General features: G+C 39.1%; 2 protein-coding genes across 6 annotated transcripts in view; one reads left to right on the top strand and one right to left on the bottom strand.

Annotated features, from left to right (window-relative positions):
• The window catches only part of LOC134539191 (MIT domain-containing protein 1-like), a 46,613-nt gene extending 35,402 nt beyond the window's left edge, over window positions 1-11,211 (bottom strand). The window contains exon 1 of one of the 5 annotated variants that reach the window (XM_063380961.1): window positions 11,044-11,211. Coding sequence is in view for 1 of the 5 variants with exons in the window: in XM_063380958.1 (XP_063237028.1) it covers window positions 10,817-10,862 (46 nt within the window). In the remaining 4 variants the exon portion in view is untranslated. Of the gene's footprint in view, window positions 1-10,816 lie in introns of all 5 variants that reach the window. The other 4 variants (XM_063380962.1, XM_063380960.1, XM_063380958.1 and 1 more) reach the window with 4 other exon arrangements.
• LOC134539189 (zinc finger protein 37-like) overlaps window positions 10,972-20,305 on the top strand; it is a 48,424-nt gene continuing 39,090 nt past the window's right edge. Inside the window, exon 1 of the mRNA XM_063380955.1 lies at window positions 10,972-11,110. The gene's annotated coding sequence lies outside the window, so the exon portion shown is untranslated. The remainder of the gene's footprint in view (window positions 11,111-20,305) is intronic.

Consider the following 20,305-nt stretch of genomic DNA (forward strand, 5'->3'; position numbering starts at 1 on the left):
ACACTCGCGCCGGATGTGTCCTAGTTCTTTGCAGACGAAGCACCGCTGTCTTCCCCTTGTTTTCTGAAACTGAGATCCATTCAACAGCTTCTTCAGTGTTCCAAGTATAATCTCTTCGTTAGTATCTGAGCGGCTATTCACTTGGAGGTAAGGTTCTATCACGGCCTGTTTCACTTTGATACTCATGTTTCTTGAGGCAATGCAGGCAGCTTCGATTTCCAGGGCGTGAACAAGAGCATCGCGAATGTTTTTGTGGCGGGCCAACCGAAGAGTTTGCTGAACCTCCACATCTCTAAGCCCGTCTATAAAAGCACTGGTGGCTAGCAGCTGATGGAACTCTGTTGGTGCCTCTGGGTAGGCGAGGTGCACGAGTCGCTCGATGTCAGCTTTGAACTCTTGGAGGGTTTCCGAAGATCTCTTTTGACATGTCTTCAGGGCTGTTCTGTACACCTCGCTCATGTGTCGGTCGCCATACCTCAGCTCAAGGGCCTCTACTAATACCCCATATTCTTTCTGGTCCGTAACTGGTATGGTCTGCAGCAGCTCTAGTGGAGATCCTCGCAGGGCCAAGACGAGTGCCGTAGCCATTTCTTCATCGTCCCACCCATTTACTTCAGCAGCTGCCTCAAACTGTCGTCTGTAAGCAGCCCATGATGATTGGCCATCAAAGGTGGGTGGCTTGAATTTTGGGTGAGAGGTTGCGCCTTCCACCTTCAAATCTCCAGAATAAATGCTCCTTTTCGTGGCCGATGCAGCTTCCTTAATCATCCGACGGCACTCTTCAGTTACAGCTGCTACACGCTGTTCGGTGGTCTGCTTGAGCTGAGCTATCTGTTGTGCCACCATTTCTTTAAGTTCGGCTAGCTGTTGCTCTTGTTCTGCAAGATGCTGCTTCAAAAAAACTATACTTTGCCTTTCAAATGTATGCTGGTTTCATCCATCTTCTTCATTTCTTCATGTGCAGCAACTATTTCGTTACGCATCTCTTCTTGGTTTTTCTTGATGTCCTCTATCTCTGTCTTCATAAAATTATTCATCTCCTCTTGGCAGTTATCAATTTTATTCTTCATCTCGTCCAGCCTATTCTCCATTTTCTCCTGGCAGTTATCAATTTTATTCTTCATTTCTTCCTGGCTGTTATCAATTTTACTCTTCATTTATTCCTGGCTGCTCTTCATTTCTTACTGGCTATTCTTCATTTTGTCCAGCCTATTTTCCATTTTCTCCTGGTTACTCTTCATTTCTTTCTTCATATCTTCCTGACCTATATCAATCTTATGATTCATTTCATTCAGCCGACACTTCATTTCGGCCAAGAATGCCATTAAATTCTTATTCTCGTCGGCAGCCATCTGTCTTGTCCACATATACTACAAGCCTAACACTAATGTCCCATGATGACACTAATATCCTCTACAAGCTAACCAATACCCCTACTAAACACTAACACTTATATCCAAACTACTACATTCAAATCTAACTACAGTTCCTAACACTTGTTGCAATCTCGAAAATCTAATTAAATTTTAACCCACTATAAACTAATCCTAAATTCTTTAAATTAGGGCTATCCCACTTCTGACACCAAAATGTTGCGATTTACCGCAGGTTCGTAAAGGATAGCCCAATTAAAGATTTTTATAACACACACAGTTTTAATTACCTATTGCCAGTACTTACGTCACTTACAAAAATGGCAAATAATCAATTGCACTTAAAAATGTTGCTTCCCCAGTCATTTGTTTTCACACACATCACACCTCGCTGGGCTGCACCTCGGGCGCAACTCTCGCTGCATCACCCCTCGTGGGTCTCTGCCGCGGGACTCCGTCGCCGCCGACACTTGCCTTCGCCAAGGATCCGCTCTACGCCTCGCTCGGAACTTCGCACGCAAACATGACCGGGCGCGGAAAGGGCGGAAAAGGTCTGGGGAAAGGTGGCGCTAAGTGTCACAGGAAGGTGCTGCGTGACAACATCCAGGGCATCACCAAGCCGGCCATTCGTAGGCTGGCCAGGCGCGGTGGAGTGAAGCGCATCTCGGGCCTCATCTACGAGGAGACACGAGGCGTGCTCAAAGTGTTCCTGGAAAACGTGATCCGCGATGCGGTCACCTACACAGAGCACGCCAAGAGAAAGACAGTCACCGCAATGGACGTCGTGTACGCCTTGAAGAGGCAGGGCCGCACTCTGTACGGCTTCGGATGAATAGGAGATTCTCCTAGCCCTTGTAGTGAAATATTTAATGAACCAATCACCTCTGAGGATGCAGAAAAACTGGGATCTTTATCAGAATTTGAACTTGATTCGTTATCCTGGTGAGTAGAAGAAGAAGAAGTAGAAGCAGCAGCAGTTTGTAATGTTGTAATTTCTATTCTACAGCTATCACAAATTTTTGCTCCCTTTGGCAATCCAGAAAACAAACTGCACATCCAACTAGTAACATTCCTTAATTTTCTTTTTTCCCTAATGTTGTGATTGGTTTTTTTTAATGGATTAAAACACCGTAACTTCAAAAATGAATCACTGCCCACCTTTTCATAGGGTTTCAGTCACCATCATGATGAACACAGTACCTTTTTAAAAATAAATAATCAATATTCTCAATTCAGAATGCATTAACTCCACTAATAATATAAATCAAATGGTCACTTTTTATATAGGCATAGCACTGATACTTGAACTAACGACTTTGATACTACATCAGAACAATACAAACTAGTTTATGCTAGGAGCCTAGCATAAACTAGCTGAAACCACTACTGTACAGTACTCTGAAAGAGCTAGGGGGGAATCCCAGGGCAAAGCAAGGGTAGCACAGAGCTAAGGGAATCCCAAGGCAATGCAAGGAGAATCCCAAAGTAAGGGGAATCCCAAAGCTAGGGAAATCCCAAAGCAAATTGAGGGGCATCCCCAGTAGCTGTATGCTTGTCTGAACTAATCTTTGAAATCCTGTATCAGAGACAAGCAAAGTGTAGCACTATAATTAATTACAATTGTGTTATTAGTGATTTTTAATCAATTTTATGTGTTTATACTTTCAACATAACTTATTATAATTATAAAAATGGTTAAATATCATAATTGGGTATCTAAAGTAAAGTATAAATATGGTTACAACTACCAATTAATTTTACTATGAACCCATTAACTCTCCACTTTGAAACTTTGTAGACAATTTAATATTCGTACAAAAAATTTTATAGAATCTTTTGAAAAAAAATTAAAAATGCACTTTTTCCAAAATTTTAAATTTAAATTTTAAAAATTATTTTGAAAATTATTTTTTTCTAGACATTATTGTGTTACATATCACATGAAAGGCCATACCAAATGCTGCAAAATGACACCTGTCTCACCTTTCTAACTTAATTTTGAGAAGAGTTATGGTAATTTAAAAATATGCCGGTCGTGCGTTTTTGAGTGTTTTTTTGAAAATTTACAAAGCAATATTTTCAAAATGGATGGATATATCATTCTAAGTCTGTATGGAGGTAACATCTGTGCAAAATTTCATCAAAATCTGAGATGGTGAGGTAAAAATTTTATTAAAAGTGTTTAATTTGACATGGAATGACCCACCATGATGTTATCTTTGTATATGAATATGAGGTTCAAAGAAGATTGAGCTTACTAATTCATGAAAAATTACTTATCATTAATCAAGTGGAGTATATCACAGACGGAAGTGCAGCACACAATACAAGAATTTTAAAAGTTTGGTCAACCTCTGCTATCACTTGGAAGATTTTGATTTAAAAGCTTCTTGAACCTTTCATGCAACATGTGATGGTAAAACAGCTTGTGATGGTGTTGGAGGATGTGTTAAAAGGACAGTGTCTATAGTGAGCTTGCAAAGACTGTATTAAGATCTAATTTTGACAACTGAGTATATGTTTCAATTTTGCAATGAGTAGGTACTTTTACTAAAATTAAGTTTCAGGTCATCAAAGAAGACGATGTTCACGCAGTGAAAGAAAAGCTTAACAAGAGTTTCTCAGAGTTCACAACTGTGCCTGGAACAAGATCCTTGCACTATTTCATCCCACTATCAAAACTATACTAATAGCAGCTAACCAAATAGCTCTGATGAGAATTTTTCGTTAGAGTTCTCTTTGTCTGAAAAAACAGAGAGCCTCAAAATTAAAAACAAAACTTAAGTGTGTTCAGTTTATGATGAAAAGTGTTATATCAGGTTAGTGCTTGAAAAAGAAGATGAAGATGCAATGATTAAGGTTATGCATCCTCACTGGCTAGCTAAATGCATTGCAATTATGGCCAGGAAGATTCACGTGGGTGCCATTAGTCAACATTCTTTGCACTATTGATATTCCGGAACGTGAGACTCAGGTTGGAAGGGTGCATTATAAACTGACATCCATGAGCGAGAGAGAGAAATTACATAAAAATGGTCAAAATGATATCAGCTTCTTCATAAAGAACTTAAAGTACGTCTATTTCAGGTATGTACATCAAATGACACCGGTATTGTAAAATAACGCAATTTTCATGAGTACAGCTTGCAGGCCTAACTTTGACTAATGTAGTTCTGTAATTTTATTTTATTTATATAAATTTATGTACTATGTACAGTTGACAAAAATTCTATTTCTTTAGGTTGGGTGATAACGTAAATATCCATAAATTTTAGTTCACCATTTTGTAGCAAATTTCTTGCTCCTTCTAATGGTATCCAGTCCGAGATTGTAAAGATCAATAAAAAAAAGTTCAAAAGGATTACTGAACTGATGTTTACAATTTTTGGTAATTAATTTATTACACTTGTAACATAAATTGCACATACTTCTGGGCATTTAATTACATTTTACGAGTGATTTTTGAAATCTACGTAATATTCTGAATAAGTAATATGGTGAATCATGATTCTACATTAATAACTGACTTGATGTAGGCGTTTGGACATACGCCATTGCTATGCATAGCAATGGCGTTTGTCCAAAAGCCTACATCAAGTCATGCACTCTGTTGAGTTTACTGTTACACATTTTATTCCTTATTGTAGGTATTTATTTGCCAGTTTACAACACAACACGATACATAACGAACGCCATCATGCGCCATCACTCAACTGTCGTCCACACAACAAGCACACCAACTCCGCCTCCTAAACAGTGGTGCCAACACACCACATTTGTCACCAGTCCACAATTACCCTACATACACAACACCCCTCCCCTTTTACATGACACAGTCCTTCATCCAGCCTGGCTTAACAGATTCTCTGGCCGGTCTGGTCCGTTTTGGTGTACGAGCTTCGCTTGTTTCCCTTGCAGCTAGTGGAGACTGGAAGGTGCTTTGTTGTTCTGCAGCCATGGGTACTCTTGGCGAAAACCCTTTGAAGTCTGCTTCTTCACCTGGAGACGGTGGTGATAGGTCCTGACTTGCTCTCTCCTCCGCTCCCTGGCCTTGTACGGCCTGGTCCTTTTCTTCCTCTACTGCCATTGGTGACCTTACTTCACTGCCTGCATATGGGGTCATTTCTATGGCTTCTTCCGGAGGGTGGGCATGTCTGGACCGTAACTAGTCAATGTGCCGCCTCATCAACACCCCATCATTGGTGATTACCTTGTATGATAATGGACCGGTTACTTCAATGATTCTAGCAGGCAACCATTTCTGCCCACGCCCCATGTTTCTGACGTACACCAGGTCCTGTGGCCTGAACTTCCTTGGTGGAGATGTAGTCATGCTGTCTTCTTGTCTTTGCTTCATGTCCTCTGCCAGATCTGGGTGCACTTTATCCAAGCATGTTCTTAGCCGACGCCCCATCAGCAGTTCCGCTGGACTTGTCCCTGTAACTGCTGTAGGTGTTACATGTTGTGTTATCAGCATCCGAGCTAAACGCTGTGAAAGGTCACTGCCGCTCATCCGCTTCAACATCTCTTTTGCCGACTGTACCATCCTTTCTGCTTGTCCGTTGGATGATGGATGGTACGGGGCAACTTTAATAAGCCTGATCCCATTGTTATCTGCAAAGGTAGTGAATGCAGCCGAACTGAATGCTGTTCCATTGTCACTCACAATCGTGTCTGGAATTCCATGGGTAGCCATCAAAGACCTCATTGCTGTGATAACGCTTCTAGCATCTGTGGATGGCACTGGAAGCACCTCTAGCCATTTAGAATACGAGTCAACGACGACCAGAAACACCTGCCCCTGAACAGGGCCAGCAAAATCTACATGTAGGCGTGACCATGGTTGCCTGGTCCATTCCCAGGGGTGGTTTGGGGCCCTTGGTGGCGCATGGCGCGTGGACTGACAAACCTCGCATTGCTGTACCATTTCTTCGATTTCCTTGTCCAGTCCTGGCCACCACACATAACTGCGAGCCAATGCCTTTGTTCTTACTACTCCCTGGTGACAAGCATGTAAAGTTCGCAGAAGGGGATTTCGGCCCTCACTTGGGATGACTATCCTCGATCCCCACAGCAAACATCCACGGTGCAGTGATAGCTCATGCTGCCGCCTCACATATGGCTGGAATTCTTCCCCTAACTTGTCACTTGGCCAACGAGTTCCCACCCACGAACAAACTCTAGATAGAATGGGATCTTTCCTAGTCATACCTGCAATGTGATGTGCCCTGAGGGGGGGAGTGTCTAACACTTCCAGAAGCAGCACTTCCATGGGTGCTGGTACCTCCATCTCTGGGGTTGCTCTTGGTAGCCGACTGAGGCCATCCGCATTCGCAATACTAGATCCTGGCTTGTACACCAACACAAAATCGTACCCACTTAGTATTACACTCCAGCGAAGCATTCGGGGCGAGATTATGTTTGGTGTGACTTTATTGGTCGTGAACAGTCCTAATAATGGTTTGTGATCCGTGCGTATTTCAAACTGCCGACCATAAACATAATTATGGAACTTCTTGACCCCCGCTATAATGCTTAAAGCCTCCTTGTCAATTTGGGCATACTTCCGCTCTGTTGACGTCATGGTTCGTGAATAATAGCAAATTGGCACTTCTTCCCCCTGATTATTCGGTTGGCTAAGAACAGCTCCAATTCCATACTGAGATGCATCACACGTTAATATAAGTGGCTTTTGTGGGTCGTAGTGAGCTAGTAAAGAGTTTGAGGTTAACAGAGCCTTTGTAGCCGCAAAAGCTGCATCCTGCACCGTGGTCCATTCCCAGCGAGCGTCTTTCTTCAAAAGCTGATGTAAAGGTTCTGCTACACTAGCCTTATCCAACAGAAATGCATGGTAAAAATTAAGAAGACCTAGATATGCCTGTAATTCATCTCTGTTTGCTGGTGTTGGTGCATCGTGAATGGACTGCACCTTGTCGGGGGTGGGCCGTAACCCATGTTGATCCACCACATAGCCTAGAAATGTAACTTCTGAAGCCCCCAGCACACATTTCTCTGCCTTGACATGTATACCAGCATCTCTGAAACGCTGTAGTACCTGTCGCACATTGATGAGCAACTCTTCCATGGATGTGCCCTTCACTAGTACATCATCAAAGTACGGCACGACGTTCTCTAGCCCCGCCAGTAGGTCTTCCATGAATCGTTGAAACTTCCCTGGTGCTACTCGCACCCCAAATTGCAGACGATTTACTTTGAATGCCCCCTTATGTGTGATGATAGTTTGCGCTGCTGCCGCACTCTCATCCACTCGTAACTGTTGGAATGCTTGTGCCAAATCAATTTTTGCAAATACTTTGCCTCCACATAGTTTTGCAAGCAGTTGGCTGATTGGTGGAACAGGATATAGATCCTCCTTCAATGCCTTATTCAATGTGCTTTTATAATCAGCGCATATTCGCACATCACCATTTGGCTTCAAGACTGGAACAATGGGTGTGGCCCAGTCTGAGTACGTGACCGGCGTATATACCCCTTGTGTTACTAATCTTTCCAGTTCTTTTTCAATTTTCGGTAGCAGGGCGTATGGTACTGCACGAGGTTTTAACCTCACCGGAGCCACACTAGAGTCTAGTTGGAATTTTATAGGTTGTCCCTTAAATTCGCCCAATTCTTCACTAAATACCTCGGGAAATTCTGAGACTAACTCTGATAGCACCCCCGTTACTTTTAACACCCCCTTCACTTCAATCCCTAACGGTTGCATCCAGTTTCGGCCCAACAGAGAGCGATGACGCCCCTTGGAAACTATCAATGGAAGCATGCACCTCCGCCCACCATATGTCACCTGAACCCTGCACGAGCCTAATGTCTCAATAGAATTTTTGCTATAGTCATACAGCACACAAGTGGTTCTAGACAGTGCAGGTTTTCTGTTTGCATAAATTGCCTGGAAAGTCAATTCATCTATAATTGACACCGCAGCCCCTGTGTCTAATTCCATTTCAACAGCCTGACCATCTATTAATACAGTTGTGCACAATTCCTCACATCCTGCTGCTGTTATCTTCCATAAGTTGTAAATATCTGGTTCAGTACTACCTGTCACTGTGCCCAACTGCACCTCCGGGACTTCCTCCACTGTGTGAACATTACCCTTAGAGTTCATCTCACGTACCTTCTGTCTACATACCTTTTCCAGATGGCCAGGCCATTTGCAAAAATAGCATTCCACGTTCCTGAACCGACAAGCAGCTCGTAAATGTTGTCCACCACATCCAGTACATCTTACCCCTTGATTGTATCTGGGAGGTTGCTTAACCTTGCTCACCCTGTCGACCCCCGCTGCTTGTTGTACCCCATTACCCTGTGGTGCTTCTTGCCCTACGTAGTCAGTGTACACCGGCTTGGACACAGCCCCCCGGATGTCTCTGGTATTTTGGTTTGCTGCCTCCGCAACAAGGGCTTTCTCCTGTGCCTGTGCGAATGTCAATGCCGTTTCTGCTAATAGCCGACGTTGCACTGTCTCGTCCTTCATCCCGCACACAAATCGATCTCTGAGAGTTAGGTCCAAATTAGCGCCGAAGTTGCAGTGTTCTGCTAGCCTACGCAATTCTGCAATGTACTCTGCTACACTTTCATCGTCCTTTTGATCGCGACGATGAAATTTGAACCGTTGGTAAATCTCCGACGGCCTAGGGGAGAAATGATTTTTCAAAATTTTCATAATATCCGCATATGATGTGGAGGCCACAGAAGCTGGAGAATTAAGCGATCTTACTACCGCATACGTTTTCGGACCGCACACACTAAGAAGCACTGCACGTTTCTTCTCTTCGCCTATAACCTCGTTTGCTTGCATGTAAAACTCAAGACGCTCTGCATAGGCATCCCAACCTTGCGGATTTGCCACATCAAATTCTTCTATGTTGCCTAACAAAGAAGCCATTGCGGAGATGCCGATATAACGACTCGTTAATTAAATACTAGGGCGAACCGACGCATGCATTAAGCACTGGGGCACTTCTATCCCATCTTCGTCGCCAGATGTTGAGTTTACTGTTACACATTTTATTCCTTATTGTAGGTATTTATTTGCCAGTTTACAACACAACACGATACATAACGAACGCCATCATGCGCCATCACTCAACTGTCGTCCACACAACAAGCACACCAACTCCGCCTCCTAAACAGTGGTGCCAACACACCACATTTGTCACCAGTCCACAATTACCCTACATACACAACACACTCCCATTGCACAAATATTTCAAAGATAACATTAATAACTGTTATTACAAGTGCAAGTTGAAACAAGATGTCACTCTACTTTGGTTGTGGATTAAAAATATTCCACCAAACAGAGGGAAACTTTGTAGGGCTTTAGATTCCAAACTATAGCCAATATTCAAAAAGTGAAAAATATGGGTTCTTACATAATTTACGTGAAGATATCATGTACCGAATTTCATCCAGATCTGAGATGGTGGGGTGGACAATGTGTATCTTGGCTGCATGATCTGGCATGGAATGACACTGGTGCACACCTGAACTTCGAAACACAAGGAAGGTCATCGTCTACATGAGATTTGAAAAACCACCCCCACCCCTCACTCCCACCACTACTTGATGAAATTTTGTTCACATTCAAAATAAGGGTAAAATTACTGTGTACAGTTGATTTATAAGAAAGAGGTGGGTCACTGACATCATTAAATAAAAAAAACACCCCACCCCCTTTTCTCACCCCCTAAAACTAAATATTTGTAGTTTTTGATGAATTTTAGCACACTTTGCATTGAAAAGGACGTACAAAAATGAAATTATTAGTTTTGATAAATGTAGCGACAATAAAGTTTGTCTGTAAAGTAATGAGACGGGCTGCTCTAAAGAGCTCCAGTCGCCCGGAGGGCGGTCTCTGGCAGGGAAATTTGTATTGGGGGTTCTCAACTAAGCAACGGACCTGGTGGCAGTTATGTCTGAGCTCTGACGCAGTGAGGATCACATGTGACGCACAAGCTGTATTTGAGATTAGGCATGGCAGAAAACGTCCAAAATGAAGCGTTTACTGCTACATAATCGGGGGAACAGGAGATAATCTGTTTTAGCACATAATCTGTGAGCCTTCACTTCGGTTTATCGTCACCTTCACACCATAAAAACCATTTAGGCTGAAATATTTCAGCTCTAGTATGGTGCAACACCATCTCACACAGGTAAAAAAAAGATAGTAGTGAAAGCACAACATTTATTCTGTTCACCTCTTTTACTCTCTTTGCTAAATTACACTCTAATATCAAATTCTTTAAACATAATACTTTTTTTTATGATTTCCTAACCTAACTAAACACTAAGTGTGTTTGGGAGGGGTCCGGGTTGTGATATACAATCCCCTAATTTATTTAAGTCATTACCTACTGACATGCAACTGCATGGTTATGTTTTTCAAAGATAAATTAAATATTTAATAAATATACACTTACGATTATATGAAGTAAATACTGAACTTGAGAAAGAACACTGTGACATAAAATAAATAGTTTAGAAAAACGGCATTTTAAATAGTGTAAATAAACACACCAGCGTGACTTCATGTTTCAACAGCCCTACCATCTAGCGGAAAAATTACGAATTAGTATTTCCGGTTAATGGAGACACTGTTGTCATATTTTCGTACAAAGCTCTTATCCATCTCAATGTAGATACTTACAGTGCTTTGTTAGGTACTTTAGGCGATTGAAAATGATTTATTTATAACGGTTGAGTACGTTTGAAAGGTGAGTATCCATGAAAATGATACTGTTAGTGAATTTTCTTTGTTTAAATGCGTGCAAGGTTCATACATAAAAGGTGACCTTGCAACCACAGTCGATTATCACTTGTTTTTTGCAAATGGCTTCCTTGTCAGCTCTGTAAATGATAATAAATTAAAACATTCTTTCTTTCGCACAATTTTAGTATATTGGTGACTAGTTAGAGGGTTGAAACTTTTTACTTGCATTTAATGCAACTTCTTTGTACCAAAGTAAAATGTCACCCAATTAAGCTTATTTATTTTATGGCTCTTTTCAAGCGGCATACACATTAAAAAGCGAAGACGGATTATACCACTAATAATTAAATATTAGTTTAAGTGAACATACCTTTCATCATACGAATGTTCTACAATATTTCATATGTTCAAAACATAAGTTTGGTTAGTCAATGTTGGGGTTGGAGGAGTGCTGCAACAGACTTAATTACATTGGGCTCTTTGTCTTAAAATACTTTGGGGGTCATTGGCACTCCTTGTTAAATCATGTGAGAGACAGTTGTCAGGCTTGCTGGGGGATTTTTTAGGGGGTCAATGAAAGCTTAAAGATACCTGTTTCATTAAGTTTGCAAAAGCATTTGATAAAGTACCTACTGCATGCAAAGTTGATTAAGATTGAAGTGTAGGCAAGGGATGGGAGAGTTATGAGTAGATTAGGGATTTCCTTACAAACCGATAACATGTTACGAGCAGAGAACAGTGGTGAAGGTTGACAGGGTAGCCACAGGGCTGTATGCAGGGTCTACTTCTCCTTATCATGGTCAGTGGTATAAGGATGAAAATGTGTTACATGGGGATGCAGAGTATTTGAACAGTTTGGAAGAATGAAAATAAAGGTTAGTTAAATTCAGAAAGAAAACAACGGTGAATTAAGATATAATTGGAGAAGGGATATGAGTGGCCAAAAGTGTCAAATACCCAAGAATATTTCTATAGACTAAGGGGATGAAACAGTGTACTGCAGCAGTTCGAAATCTGAATGCAGTGGTGCTTGAGAGGATGTTGGTGGGGGGGGGGGGGGGGGAGAGAGAGAGAGAGAGAGAGAGATAGAGAGACCTAGGTGGGTGAAGGCGAGCTGGAGGAGAATAGAATATTAAGAAAAGCCATCAGAGCTAATTAAGGAAATGGGTTAGGCAAACAGAGAGACAAGTAAGGACATATCAGGTAATGAGTACGGTGGAAGGGTGGGGAAGTTTTTGTCTCAGGGTAAAGAGGAGGAGGACTCCAGAAAAGGTTACCTATAGAGTGAGAATGAGAATCAAAAGTGGAAAAAACTTGCGGTAAAAGTTCCATATTGCATATCCACGTTTATCACTTCATCCTTATGGCATGGTCCTGAATACAGTGATCTAGTGGCACATGATGCTTGCTGTTTTAATTTAGTACATCGAAAGATCCTGGACATAACAAAAACTGTCATATAGCAATCAATTATGATTGTAAGTTGAGTAGAATTAGAATAAATTTCCATAAGACCTGACGGTCAAATTTTTATGTTGTGATATGTATTGTATTTTTTGGTTGGCCAGGATCTTTTTATGTAATGTACTTTATTAAAATAAAAATAGCAATTATTGTGTACTACAGAAACAATATGTCCAGGGTCTTGACATCGTGATGAAGGGATAAACTGGGATGTGTGATACGGAACAGTTGCAGAACTTGCTAATCATAAGAACGTTTAGCAAATGGGATAGATAGATGAGGAGAGAGTATTAGCTAGGACAGGGGTCAGCAACCTGCGGCTCGCGAGCCACATGCGGCTCTTTGGATGTGAAGCTGTGGCTCTTTAGTTCCGTACCAGAAATACTGCATCACCAGGTTATTTATACAGATAATACTTTTTTTTATTACAAACCAGTAGTAAGCCTGTTTTTTTTTTCCACGCTTGTTATATTTTACTAAACAATATGTCATCAAGCAGTTAAATTATCAATTTAAAGCTATCCATCCGCCCGAGGTTTTCGTTTTACTAGTACTTACGGGCCCACCCAAAAGATAGCGCCACTTGACGCGCAAACATGGTTTCAGTTTGCAACATATCAGTCGCACTTCTATATCTCCCTCCTTGTTCTGTGGTCCGTCGGAAGCTCTCGAATAACGCCGTCGTCTGATGTTTCTATGTAGGATTTAATTCGTTTCGACGCAAGACAGTTTGGCATCTTCACCAGTGCTTTGGCTGTGACGTATAGCTTGTTGTTTCAAGTAGAAGAGTTAGAAGCGAATTATCTTCTCAGGGGTATGTATGTACATATATAATAATAATAATAAAACACCGAAGTAAAGCTAGGTAACATAATAAGTATTATATTTTTAATATACATATTATACATTTTTTTAAAAATAATATATCTAACTCCTTTTTTGAAGTCAATAAGAAGTGTCAAAAAAGAAACAAAGTACACTTTTTGATATTACCGCGAAAGTGTTTTTATTAAAATAGTTAATAATTGCAAAACTTGTCATCTGCTGTTTTGGATACCTAAATAATGATTTTAAAAATTCTTTATTACAGCTTCACCGCAAGCATGGCATCTACAAAAAAAAAGAGAAGAACTGAAGAAGGGCATCGATAATTCAATCCGGATTGGACGGAGTCGTTCGCTTTCATATGCAACTCAGATGGCCTTCCGACCTGTCTCATTTGCACGAACAACTCGCACACAATAAGAAATCAAATTTAGAGAGACACTTCACTACAAAACATACTCAGTTTGCTAGTAAATATCCAGCCGGTGAAGAACGAAAAAATGCTGTCGACGAGCTCCAAAAACAAAAACAGCAATCAAGTTCCATGTTAAGTAACTGGACGCAATCTACAAGTAATGTTAATCTGGCAAGCTTCGCGGCATCACTATAAATCGCAATAAAAGGCAAACTTTCCACAGATTGTGAGTATGTCAAAGATTGCTTCATACGTTCATCTGAAGAACTGTTTCGTGATTTCAAAAACAAACCAGAAATCTTGAAAAAAATCAAAGATTTGCCACTATCCGCTAAAACAGTACAAGACAGAAAGGCAAACATTTCTTCAAATGTAACATATTTGCAGGTGGAAGACATTCAACTGGCTTCTTCCTTATCACTTGCTATAGATGAGTCTTGCGACATAAAAGACACGGCACAAGTTGCCCTTTTTGTTAGGTATATGTCTTCCCAAGGTCCAAAAGAAGAACTTCTAGGATTTCTACCACTCTCGGGACAAACTAGAGGGGAAGATATAGCGAATGCCGTGCAAAAATGCCTCGAAGATAATAAGATCGATTTAAATAAAATCGTTTCAATAGCCACTGATGGAGCCAGAAGTATGACATGGAAAAATAAAGGGACAACAACGATTCTTCAGAGTAAAATAAACCACGAAATTCTTACGTTTCACTGCATAATACACCAAGAAGCACTTTGTGCCCAATTATTTCCGGCCGAAATAGTTGAGGTCATGAATTTGGTAATCACGATTGTTAACAGCATCTTGTCAAAAGCACTCTACCATCGTCAGTTTAAAGAATTCTTAAACGAAATGGAGACTCAGTATTCTGACCTCCTTCTTCACAATAAAGTGCGATGGCTTTCCAAAGGTAAGGTGTTGAAACGTTTTGCTTTGTGCTTGAATTAAATAAATACACTCCTCAATGAAAAAGGAATTAATCACCCTGAATTAGATGACGGCAAATGGTTGCAAACATTTTACTTTATGGTGGATATCACAGCGAAATTAAATGAGCTGAATCTAAAACTGCAAGGAAAGGGAAACCCAGCCTATGTTTTGGTAGAAGAATAGGTTAGTTTCGAAGAAAAATTAATTATTTTTGCAGAAGATATTCAGAGCGGTAAATTACTTCATTTTAAATTTCTAAAGCAATATCTTGATAAAACCAGTGCAACTGTTGACACGAAATACTTCAGCACAGTTATAAAAAAAATTAAAGATGAATTTGCTCACAGATTTCAATTCAAAACCAACAAAACCACTCTAGCATTCATAGTAAATCCTCTGAACACAAATGGTAATGAAATCCACATTGAGCCATTTGGAGTTGATACTAGATCTCTAGAAATGCAATTATTCGATTTAAAAAGTAAAGCTTTGTGGAGTAGAAAATTTACGTAGTTGAAAAGAAAGTTGGAAGAGTTGGAGGTTCAGAAATGTATGTACGTAACGCAACAAAAGTGGACAGCTTTAAAAGAAATGCCGCGAGTTGAGGCACTTATATTCGACGCATTGAATAGTCTTCCTGATTGCTACAGTGAGGTGAAGAAGTTGGCATTTGGAGTGCTGACTATCTTCGGATCGACATATTCGTGCGAGCAAGCGTTCTCTTGCATGAATATAATTAAATGTAAAGTAAGAAGCCAACTAACAAATGAAAGTTTAGAGTCGTGTTTGAAACTTAAAACCACAAGTTATGAGCCAAATTTATCCAATCTTTCTAAAACCATGCAAAGCCAACGCTCCCATTGAATGTGTTTGCACAATTTATTGTTATTGAAGTACAAGTTAGTGCTGTAAGTAAGTGTTTTATTGTTTTAATTTTTTACTAATATAATAAGTTATTATCTAATAAGACCATATATTATCTAATTTGTTGTGAAAAAACACTACTTATATATGAATAAATATTTCTTATGAATAAATAGATTAGTTTTTTTTATCAAAAAACTTTATTTATGCAAGTACTATTTATTGTTGGCAAGAAAATTTTTTGTGGCTCTTTAAAAACTTTGAAACTTTGTAAATTGTAATTTTTGGCTCTTCCGACTCAAAAGAAGGTTGCCGACCCCTGAGCTAGGAGAATGGTAAGAGTAAAGTAGGGTGGACTAATGCAACCGAGCTTGTGTCCAATAGCAGCAGGCTTAAATACAACTTACTTTTGTACCTAACAATGGTGTAATGTGTTAGCTTAAAACAAAAAAGAACATTACCAAAAGAAACGGATATTTGTTAAGAAAAAAATGGCCAGCTCTGTACATTACAGTGGTTCACTGCCATAGCATGCAAGCCTGCCTCTTCGCCCACAGACGAGAGACTTCATGCTGCAACTGATCAGTGACGTACCGTAACACAGATGATTGTCTTTTTATGCCGTTGCTCTGTTGAGAATTCAGGAGTACACTCTGTGTCGTGTGGGGAATTTGTGTGATACCTACTTAATTGGCTATGTCTGCAAAACATACAAGGAACATACACAGCGTATGGCTGTAAAAGCGAGGAAAGTATCAAAGATCAATACAATTTGTAACATCTGTGTATTAATATTTTATTTTTACACCCAAAACCATTTATGTTTACCATTAAGATGATTCAGGATTATTTGATGCATAGCGAGTACCTTCTAGTTTTTAGTAGTGAGAAATGTAGCAGCTGTTAAGGGTAACCACATGATTTTCTAACGGTCATGACGGCTTAATTTCTTTAAACCCCAGCATTGATACACGCTAATTTGGACATTCACCATTGCTAGTTTGCACTTAAGTCATAGATGGACAAAAAAAGATGAACACACAAATACACAGAAAACAATCCAAAATTAGCAGATGTAGATTGTGAAATCTAAAGACAGCTCAGATAATTCCCTTCGAAGGAATTAGAACAATATCACAGCACAGATGAACATGGTGAGCTGACAATGACAAGACATATTTGCAAAAAAAACAGTAAATACATACAAATAACAACTTCACACAACACACAGACAATATAGTGATGCACATGCAAAACCAGCAATGAAATTAAACAGGTATTCTGACAGCACTTACGAACACAGTTGCCTTCTCAATGCAAAACATTTGCTGCATTTCGGGAACTGAGATCTATTCCCATCATCAGACACAGACAGACTGCCTTTAGATTTAACATTTGACATCAGCTGATTTTGGATGGTTTTCTCTATGACATACTTACCTACAGTGCAATGGTGCTTGCCCAAAATAATTATTTAAATCAATCTTCCCATTGCAAGAATATTTCAATAAGGCATGATATCTTTCCATCCCAAGTTTTCAAATTTAAATCTGGCAGAGATCTTCACATTTTTGCCCCGTTACGCACATTGTTCCGTTACGCTGTGTCCCGTTACGCTCATTGTACGCTTGCGCCGCATCTATCTCTCTTCCACTCGACTGTTTATAAAGTGAAGTGAAAAGTTAATGTGGTTTTCATTGCTTATTACAACAACAGTTTCGGCAATAAAGGTTAATAATTCTTGCATTTTAAAAATGTGATTACTAGTATAATTTCAAGTATTTATTCTTTTTTTATTAAAATAAAAATGATTCAATTATATTCATAAAGTATGCAATCATTTCATCAATGTTTTGTTATGACGTCACGTTAAACTATCATCCGTAAACCGACTTTACAGACAACCAATTTTTTTTTATTTAGTTTCTTTGTATCCAGAGGATCACTCTGATTCAGATCTAGGCCAGCTCTTTAAAATCTGTTCTTTGTAGCCTTACTCAGGGTTTGTACGCCTCTTGATTTAAAAACACAAAAAAAATCCCTTTATAGTTATTGCTCAAGGGCCCTTTTAATGATCCTATTCAAATCCTTACTTGCATTTAATTCCAGTGGCATAAATAAATTAACATTGTGTACTGTGGATTTTTTATTCTTTTATTTTGGACTCTGGCAGCAAGCAATATTTTGCACACACGTTTGGTGTTTCCACAATGCTGTCTAGGTTCTAAAGCACGCATTGTGCTTGCGCTTCTTTATTGTTGTACTACGATAAATTAAAATTTTTTACTTATTGTGGGGTTAGGACTCAATATTTTTTGTCATGGAAAGACAGAATGTTGACTATTCAATCATAATAATTTCTGAGTATTATAAATATTAGTTAGGTAAATGTTTTACAAGAAAATTTAAGTTGATAGAAATGGTTTGGCATCAGGTTTTCTTTTTAATATATGTAGAATTAATTTATTAAAATTTTAATATGCAACATCATGGAAGGACAGGAAAAAATCACATAGGTGGTACTGTTCTCTATTCTGTGAAAAAAAATTTTTTTCCCCTCTGAATAGAACACTAATATAACAAGGCTCTATGCTTAATATTACATACAACTTAATTTTACATACAACAAATTTTTATGGTTTTGGTTTAGGCCTACTTACATATTTCAGTTATGTACCGTCACTGAAGGAAACTTTGTCCCATTATTATTTAAAAATTCAAGTGCTTAATAAACTGTTAGTATAATTACATAACAAAATGAACAAACACATGTTAGAAGCAAATTAAACTTCAGTTACATCAGTAGTTGAGTTAAACTTGTAAATAACCCTATCACTACCAATTTGACATTCCATTAGTGGATCAAGGAGTAAAACCAAAAAATCACTTCTTGAAACTTTAAATATATCACTTTCATTATATTCCTTTGTTGTCTGTTCCAATTATTTTCCTTTGTTGTCTATTACCTTCAACCCCATTACTTGAAAAACATTGGAGACAATAATTCTTTAATTATACGCTACTAACAAAACATTGAGTTCTTGACGTAGTTCAGAGCTTTTAACTTCCAAACATTTTGTTACAATGTCTCTGGAGAGTTTTCATCGTTTCCTGGTAGTTAACAGTGTTAACATTCTCAATAATTTCACAACATACACAATTTTTCTCCCATCCAGAAAACACTTTAAAAGCACTGTTGCCATTTTCAGCTGACACTACATAGTGACACTTACGGAGTCCGAGCACTGGGAGAAAACTTTCCCAACGATGCTGTAGCTTGCATGCAATATCTGGTATTTTATTTTCAGGAACATGCAATATAATAATAGATTTTACTCATTTGGCAGAAGCATATTTGTAAAATCTTGAGCTCCATTTACTATAATGGTTTTTTGAAGCTCAGATCTTAATATCTCTCTCTTTACTTCTCTGCAAACACAATCATGGGGCCCTCTTCCATGGGACGTTTCGAAGTAACTGTGGTCAGCTGGAAAGCCAAAGTATTCTTCATGGGAAAGAAGATCACATACTTTATATCTGATTTTGAATTGGCTTGCTGCACCATCAGAAAAGTAGTGAGAAAAATCAAATTGAAACAGGAGCCATCAATGAGTCTGCATAGCAAATATTTTGTAATTGACATTCAAATTTGCAGTATACTACCGCAATGAAAATTGTAACACTGGGTGAACTCCAGTGAGCCTGCATGGTTTCGGACTGATGCAATTAAATAATCTCCTGTGAAGTCTTCCAAAATAATTATTTTGTTTTCTGGAAGTGTTTCTTATAAAGTTTGCAGTTCACTATGTTGCCTTTTAGCATTGTAGCTGTGCCAGGAAAGATATTGGAATTGTGGGTAAAACTTAAATTATACTGATTCAATGTCTATAAGTATTTCTTGGTGTAAAACTCTGAAATTTTCTGTTCCTCACTTATAATAGGAAATACTTCCTTTGAACTCAGTGTCATCAAAATAAAAGTCTAAATTTGAAGTTCCACAGTGATTGCATTCTCTGTCTACATTATGAATGTTATTTGTGTCAAAACGTTTGTGAAAGCACTTTGCTTACAGAATTGGGGAAGTTTTGAAGGAACTTCCACAATGAGGCTATAAGCAGTTCAGCATTTCCATGATAACTACATACACATCCTGATCTGCAAGAGACACTAGAGGAGGAACTATATGTTCAGGGCATAAAGATTTGAATTTGGAATACCCTAATGAAACATCACTAGATTCTTTCTTGAAAATACTGACTGCTTCAGTAAGTTCACAAGCAATATGTTTCTGACACCACATTTTGCAGTTTGGACAGTCACAAAGTCTTTCTGACTTCCACATTGCCCTGCTATATCCAAAAACATTTAGCCTACTCAATTTTTTTGGTTATAAAAATCATAGCAAATTTTCCAAGAACCTCAACATGTTTCCTTGGCGAATGAGGTTTTTCACTCAAACAGTTGCTTTACATATGGCACTTTGAGAAAGATGTGTATGATCTGTGCAGTTTTGTTATCTTATTTTCTTTTGTGCATCCTTTTTCCTTTTTCATTCATATTTTCTTAATTTAAAAATGCCTCCATTTTTTTGTTTGTTCTTCTCTCTTTAATTATTTCCTTTCACGATCTATATGCAGCATTTCTCCTTTTTCTGAAAGTATCTTTTGCCTCTTTCTGCATTTCTGCATCTGTTGAGCA

This window comes from Bacillus rossius, chromosome 15 (genome assembly GCF_032445375.1).
Source record: "Bacillus rossius redtenbacheri isolate Brsri chromosome 15, Brsri_v3, whole genome shotgun sequence".
In the NCBI taxonomy this organism is placed as follows: Eukaryota; Metazoa; Arthropoda; class Insecta; order Phasmatodea; family Bacillidae; genus Bacillus; species Bacillus rossius.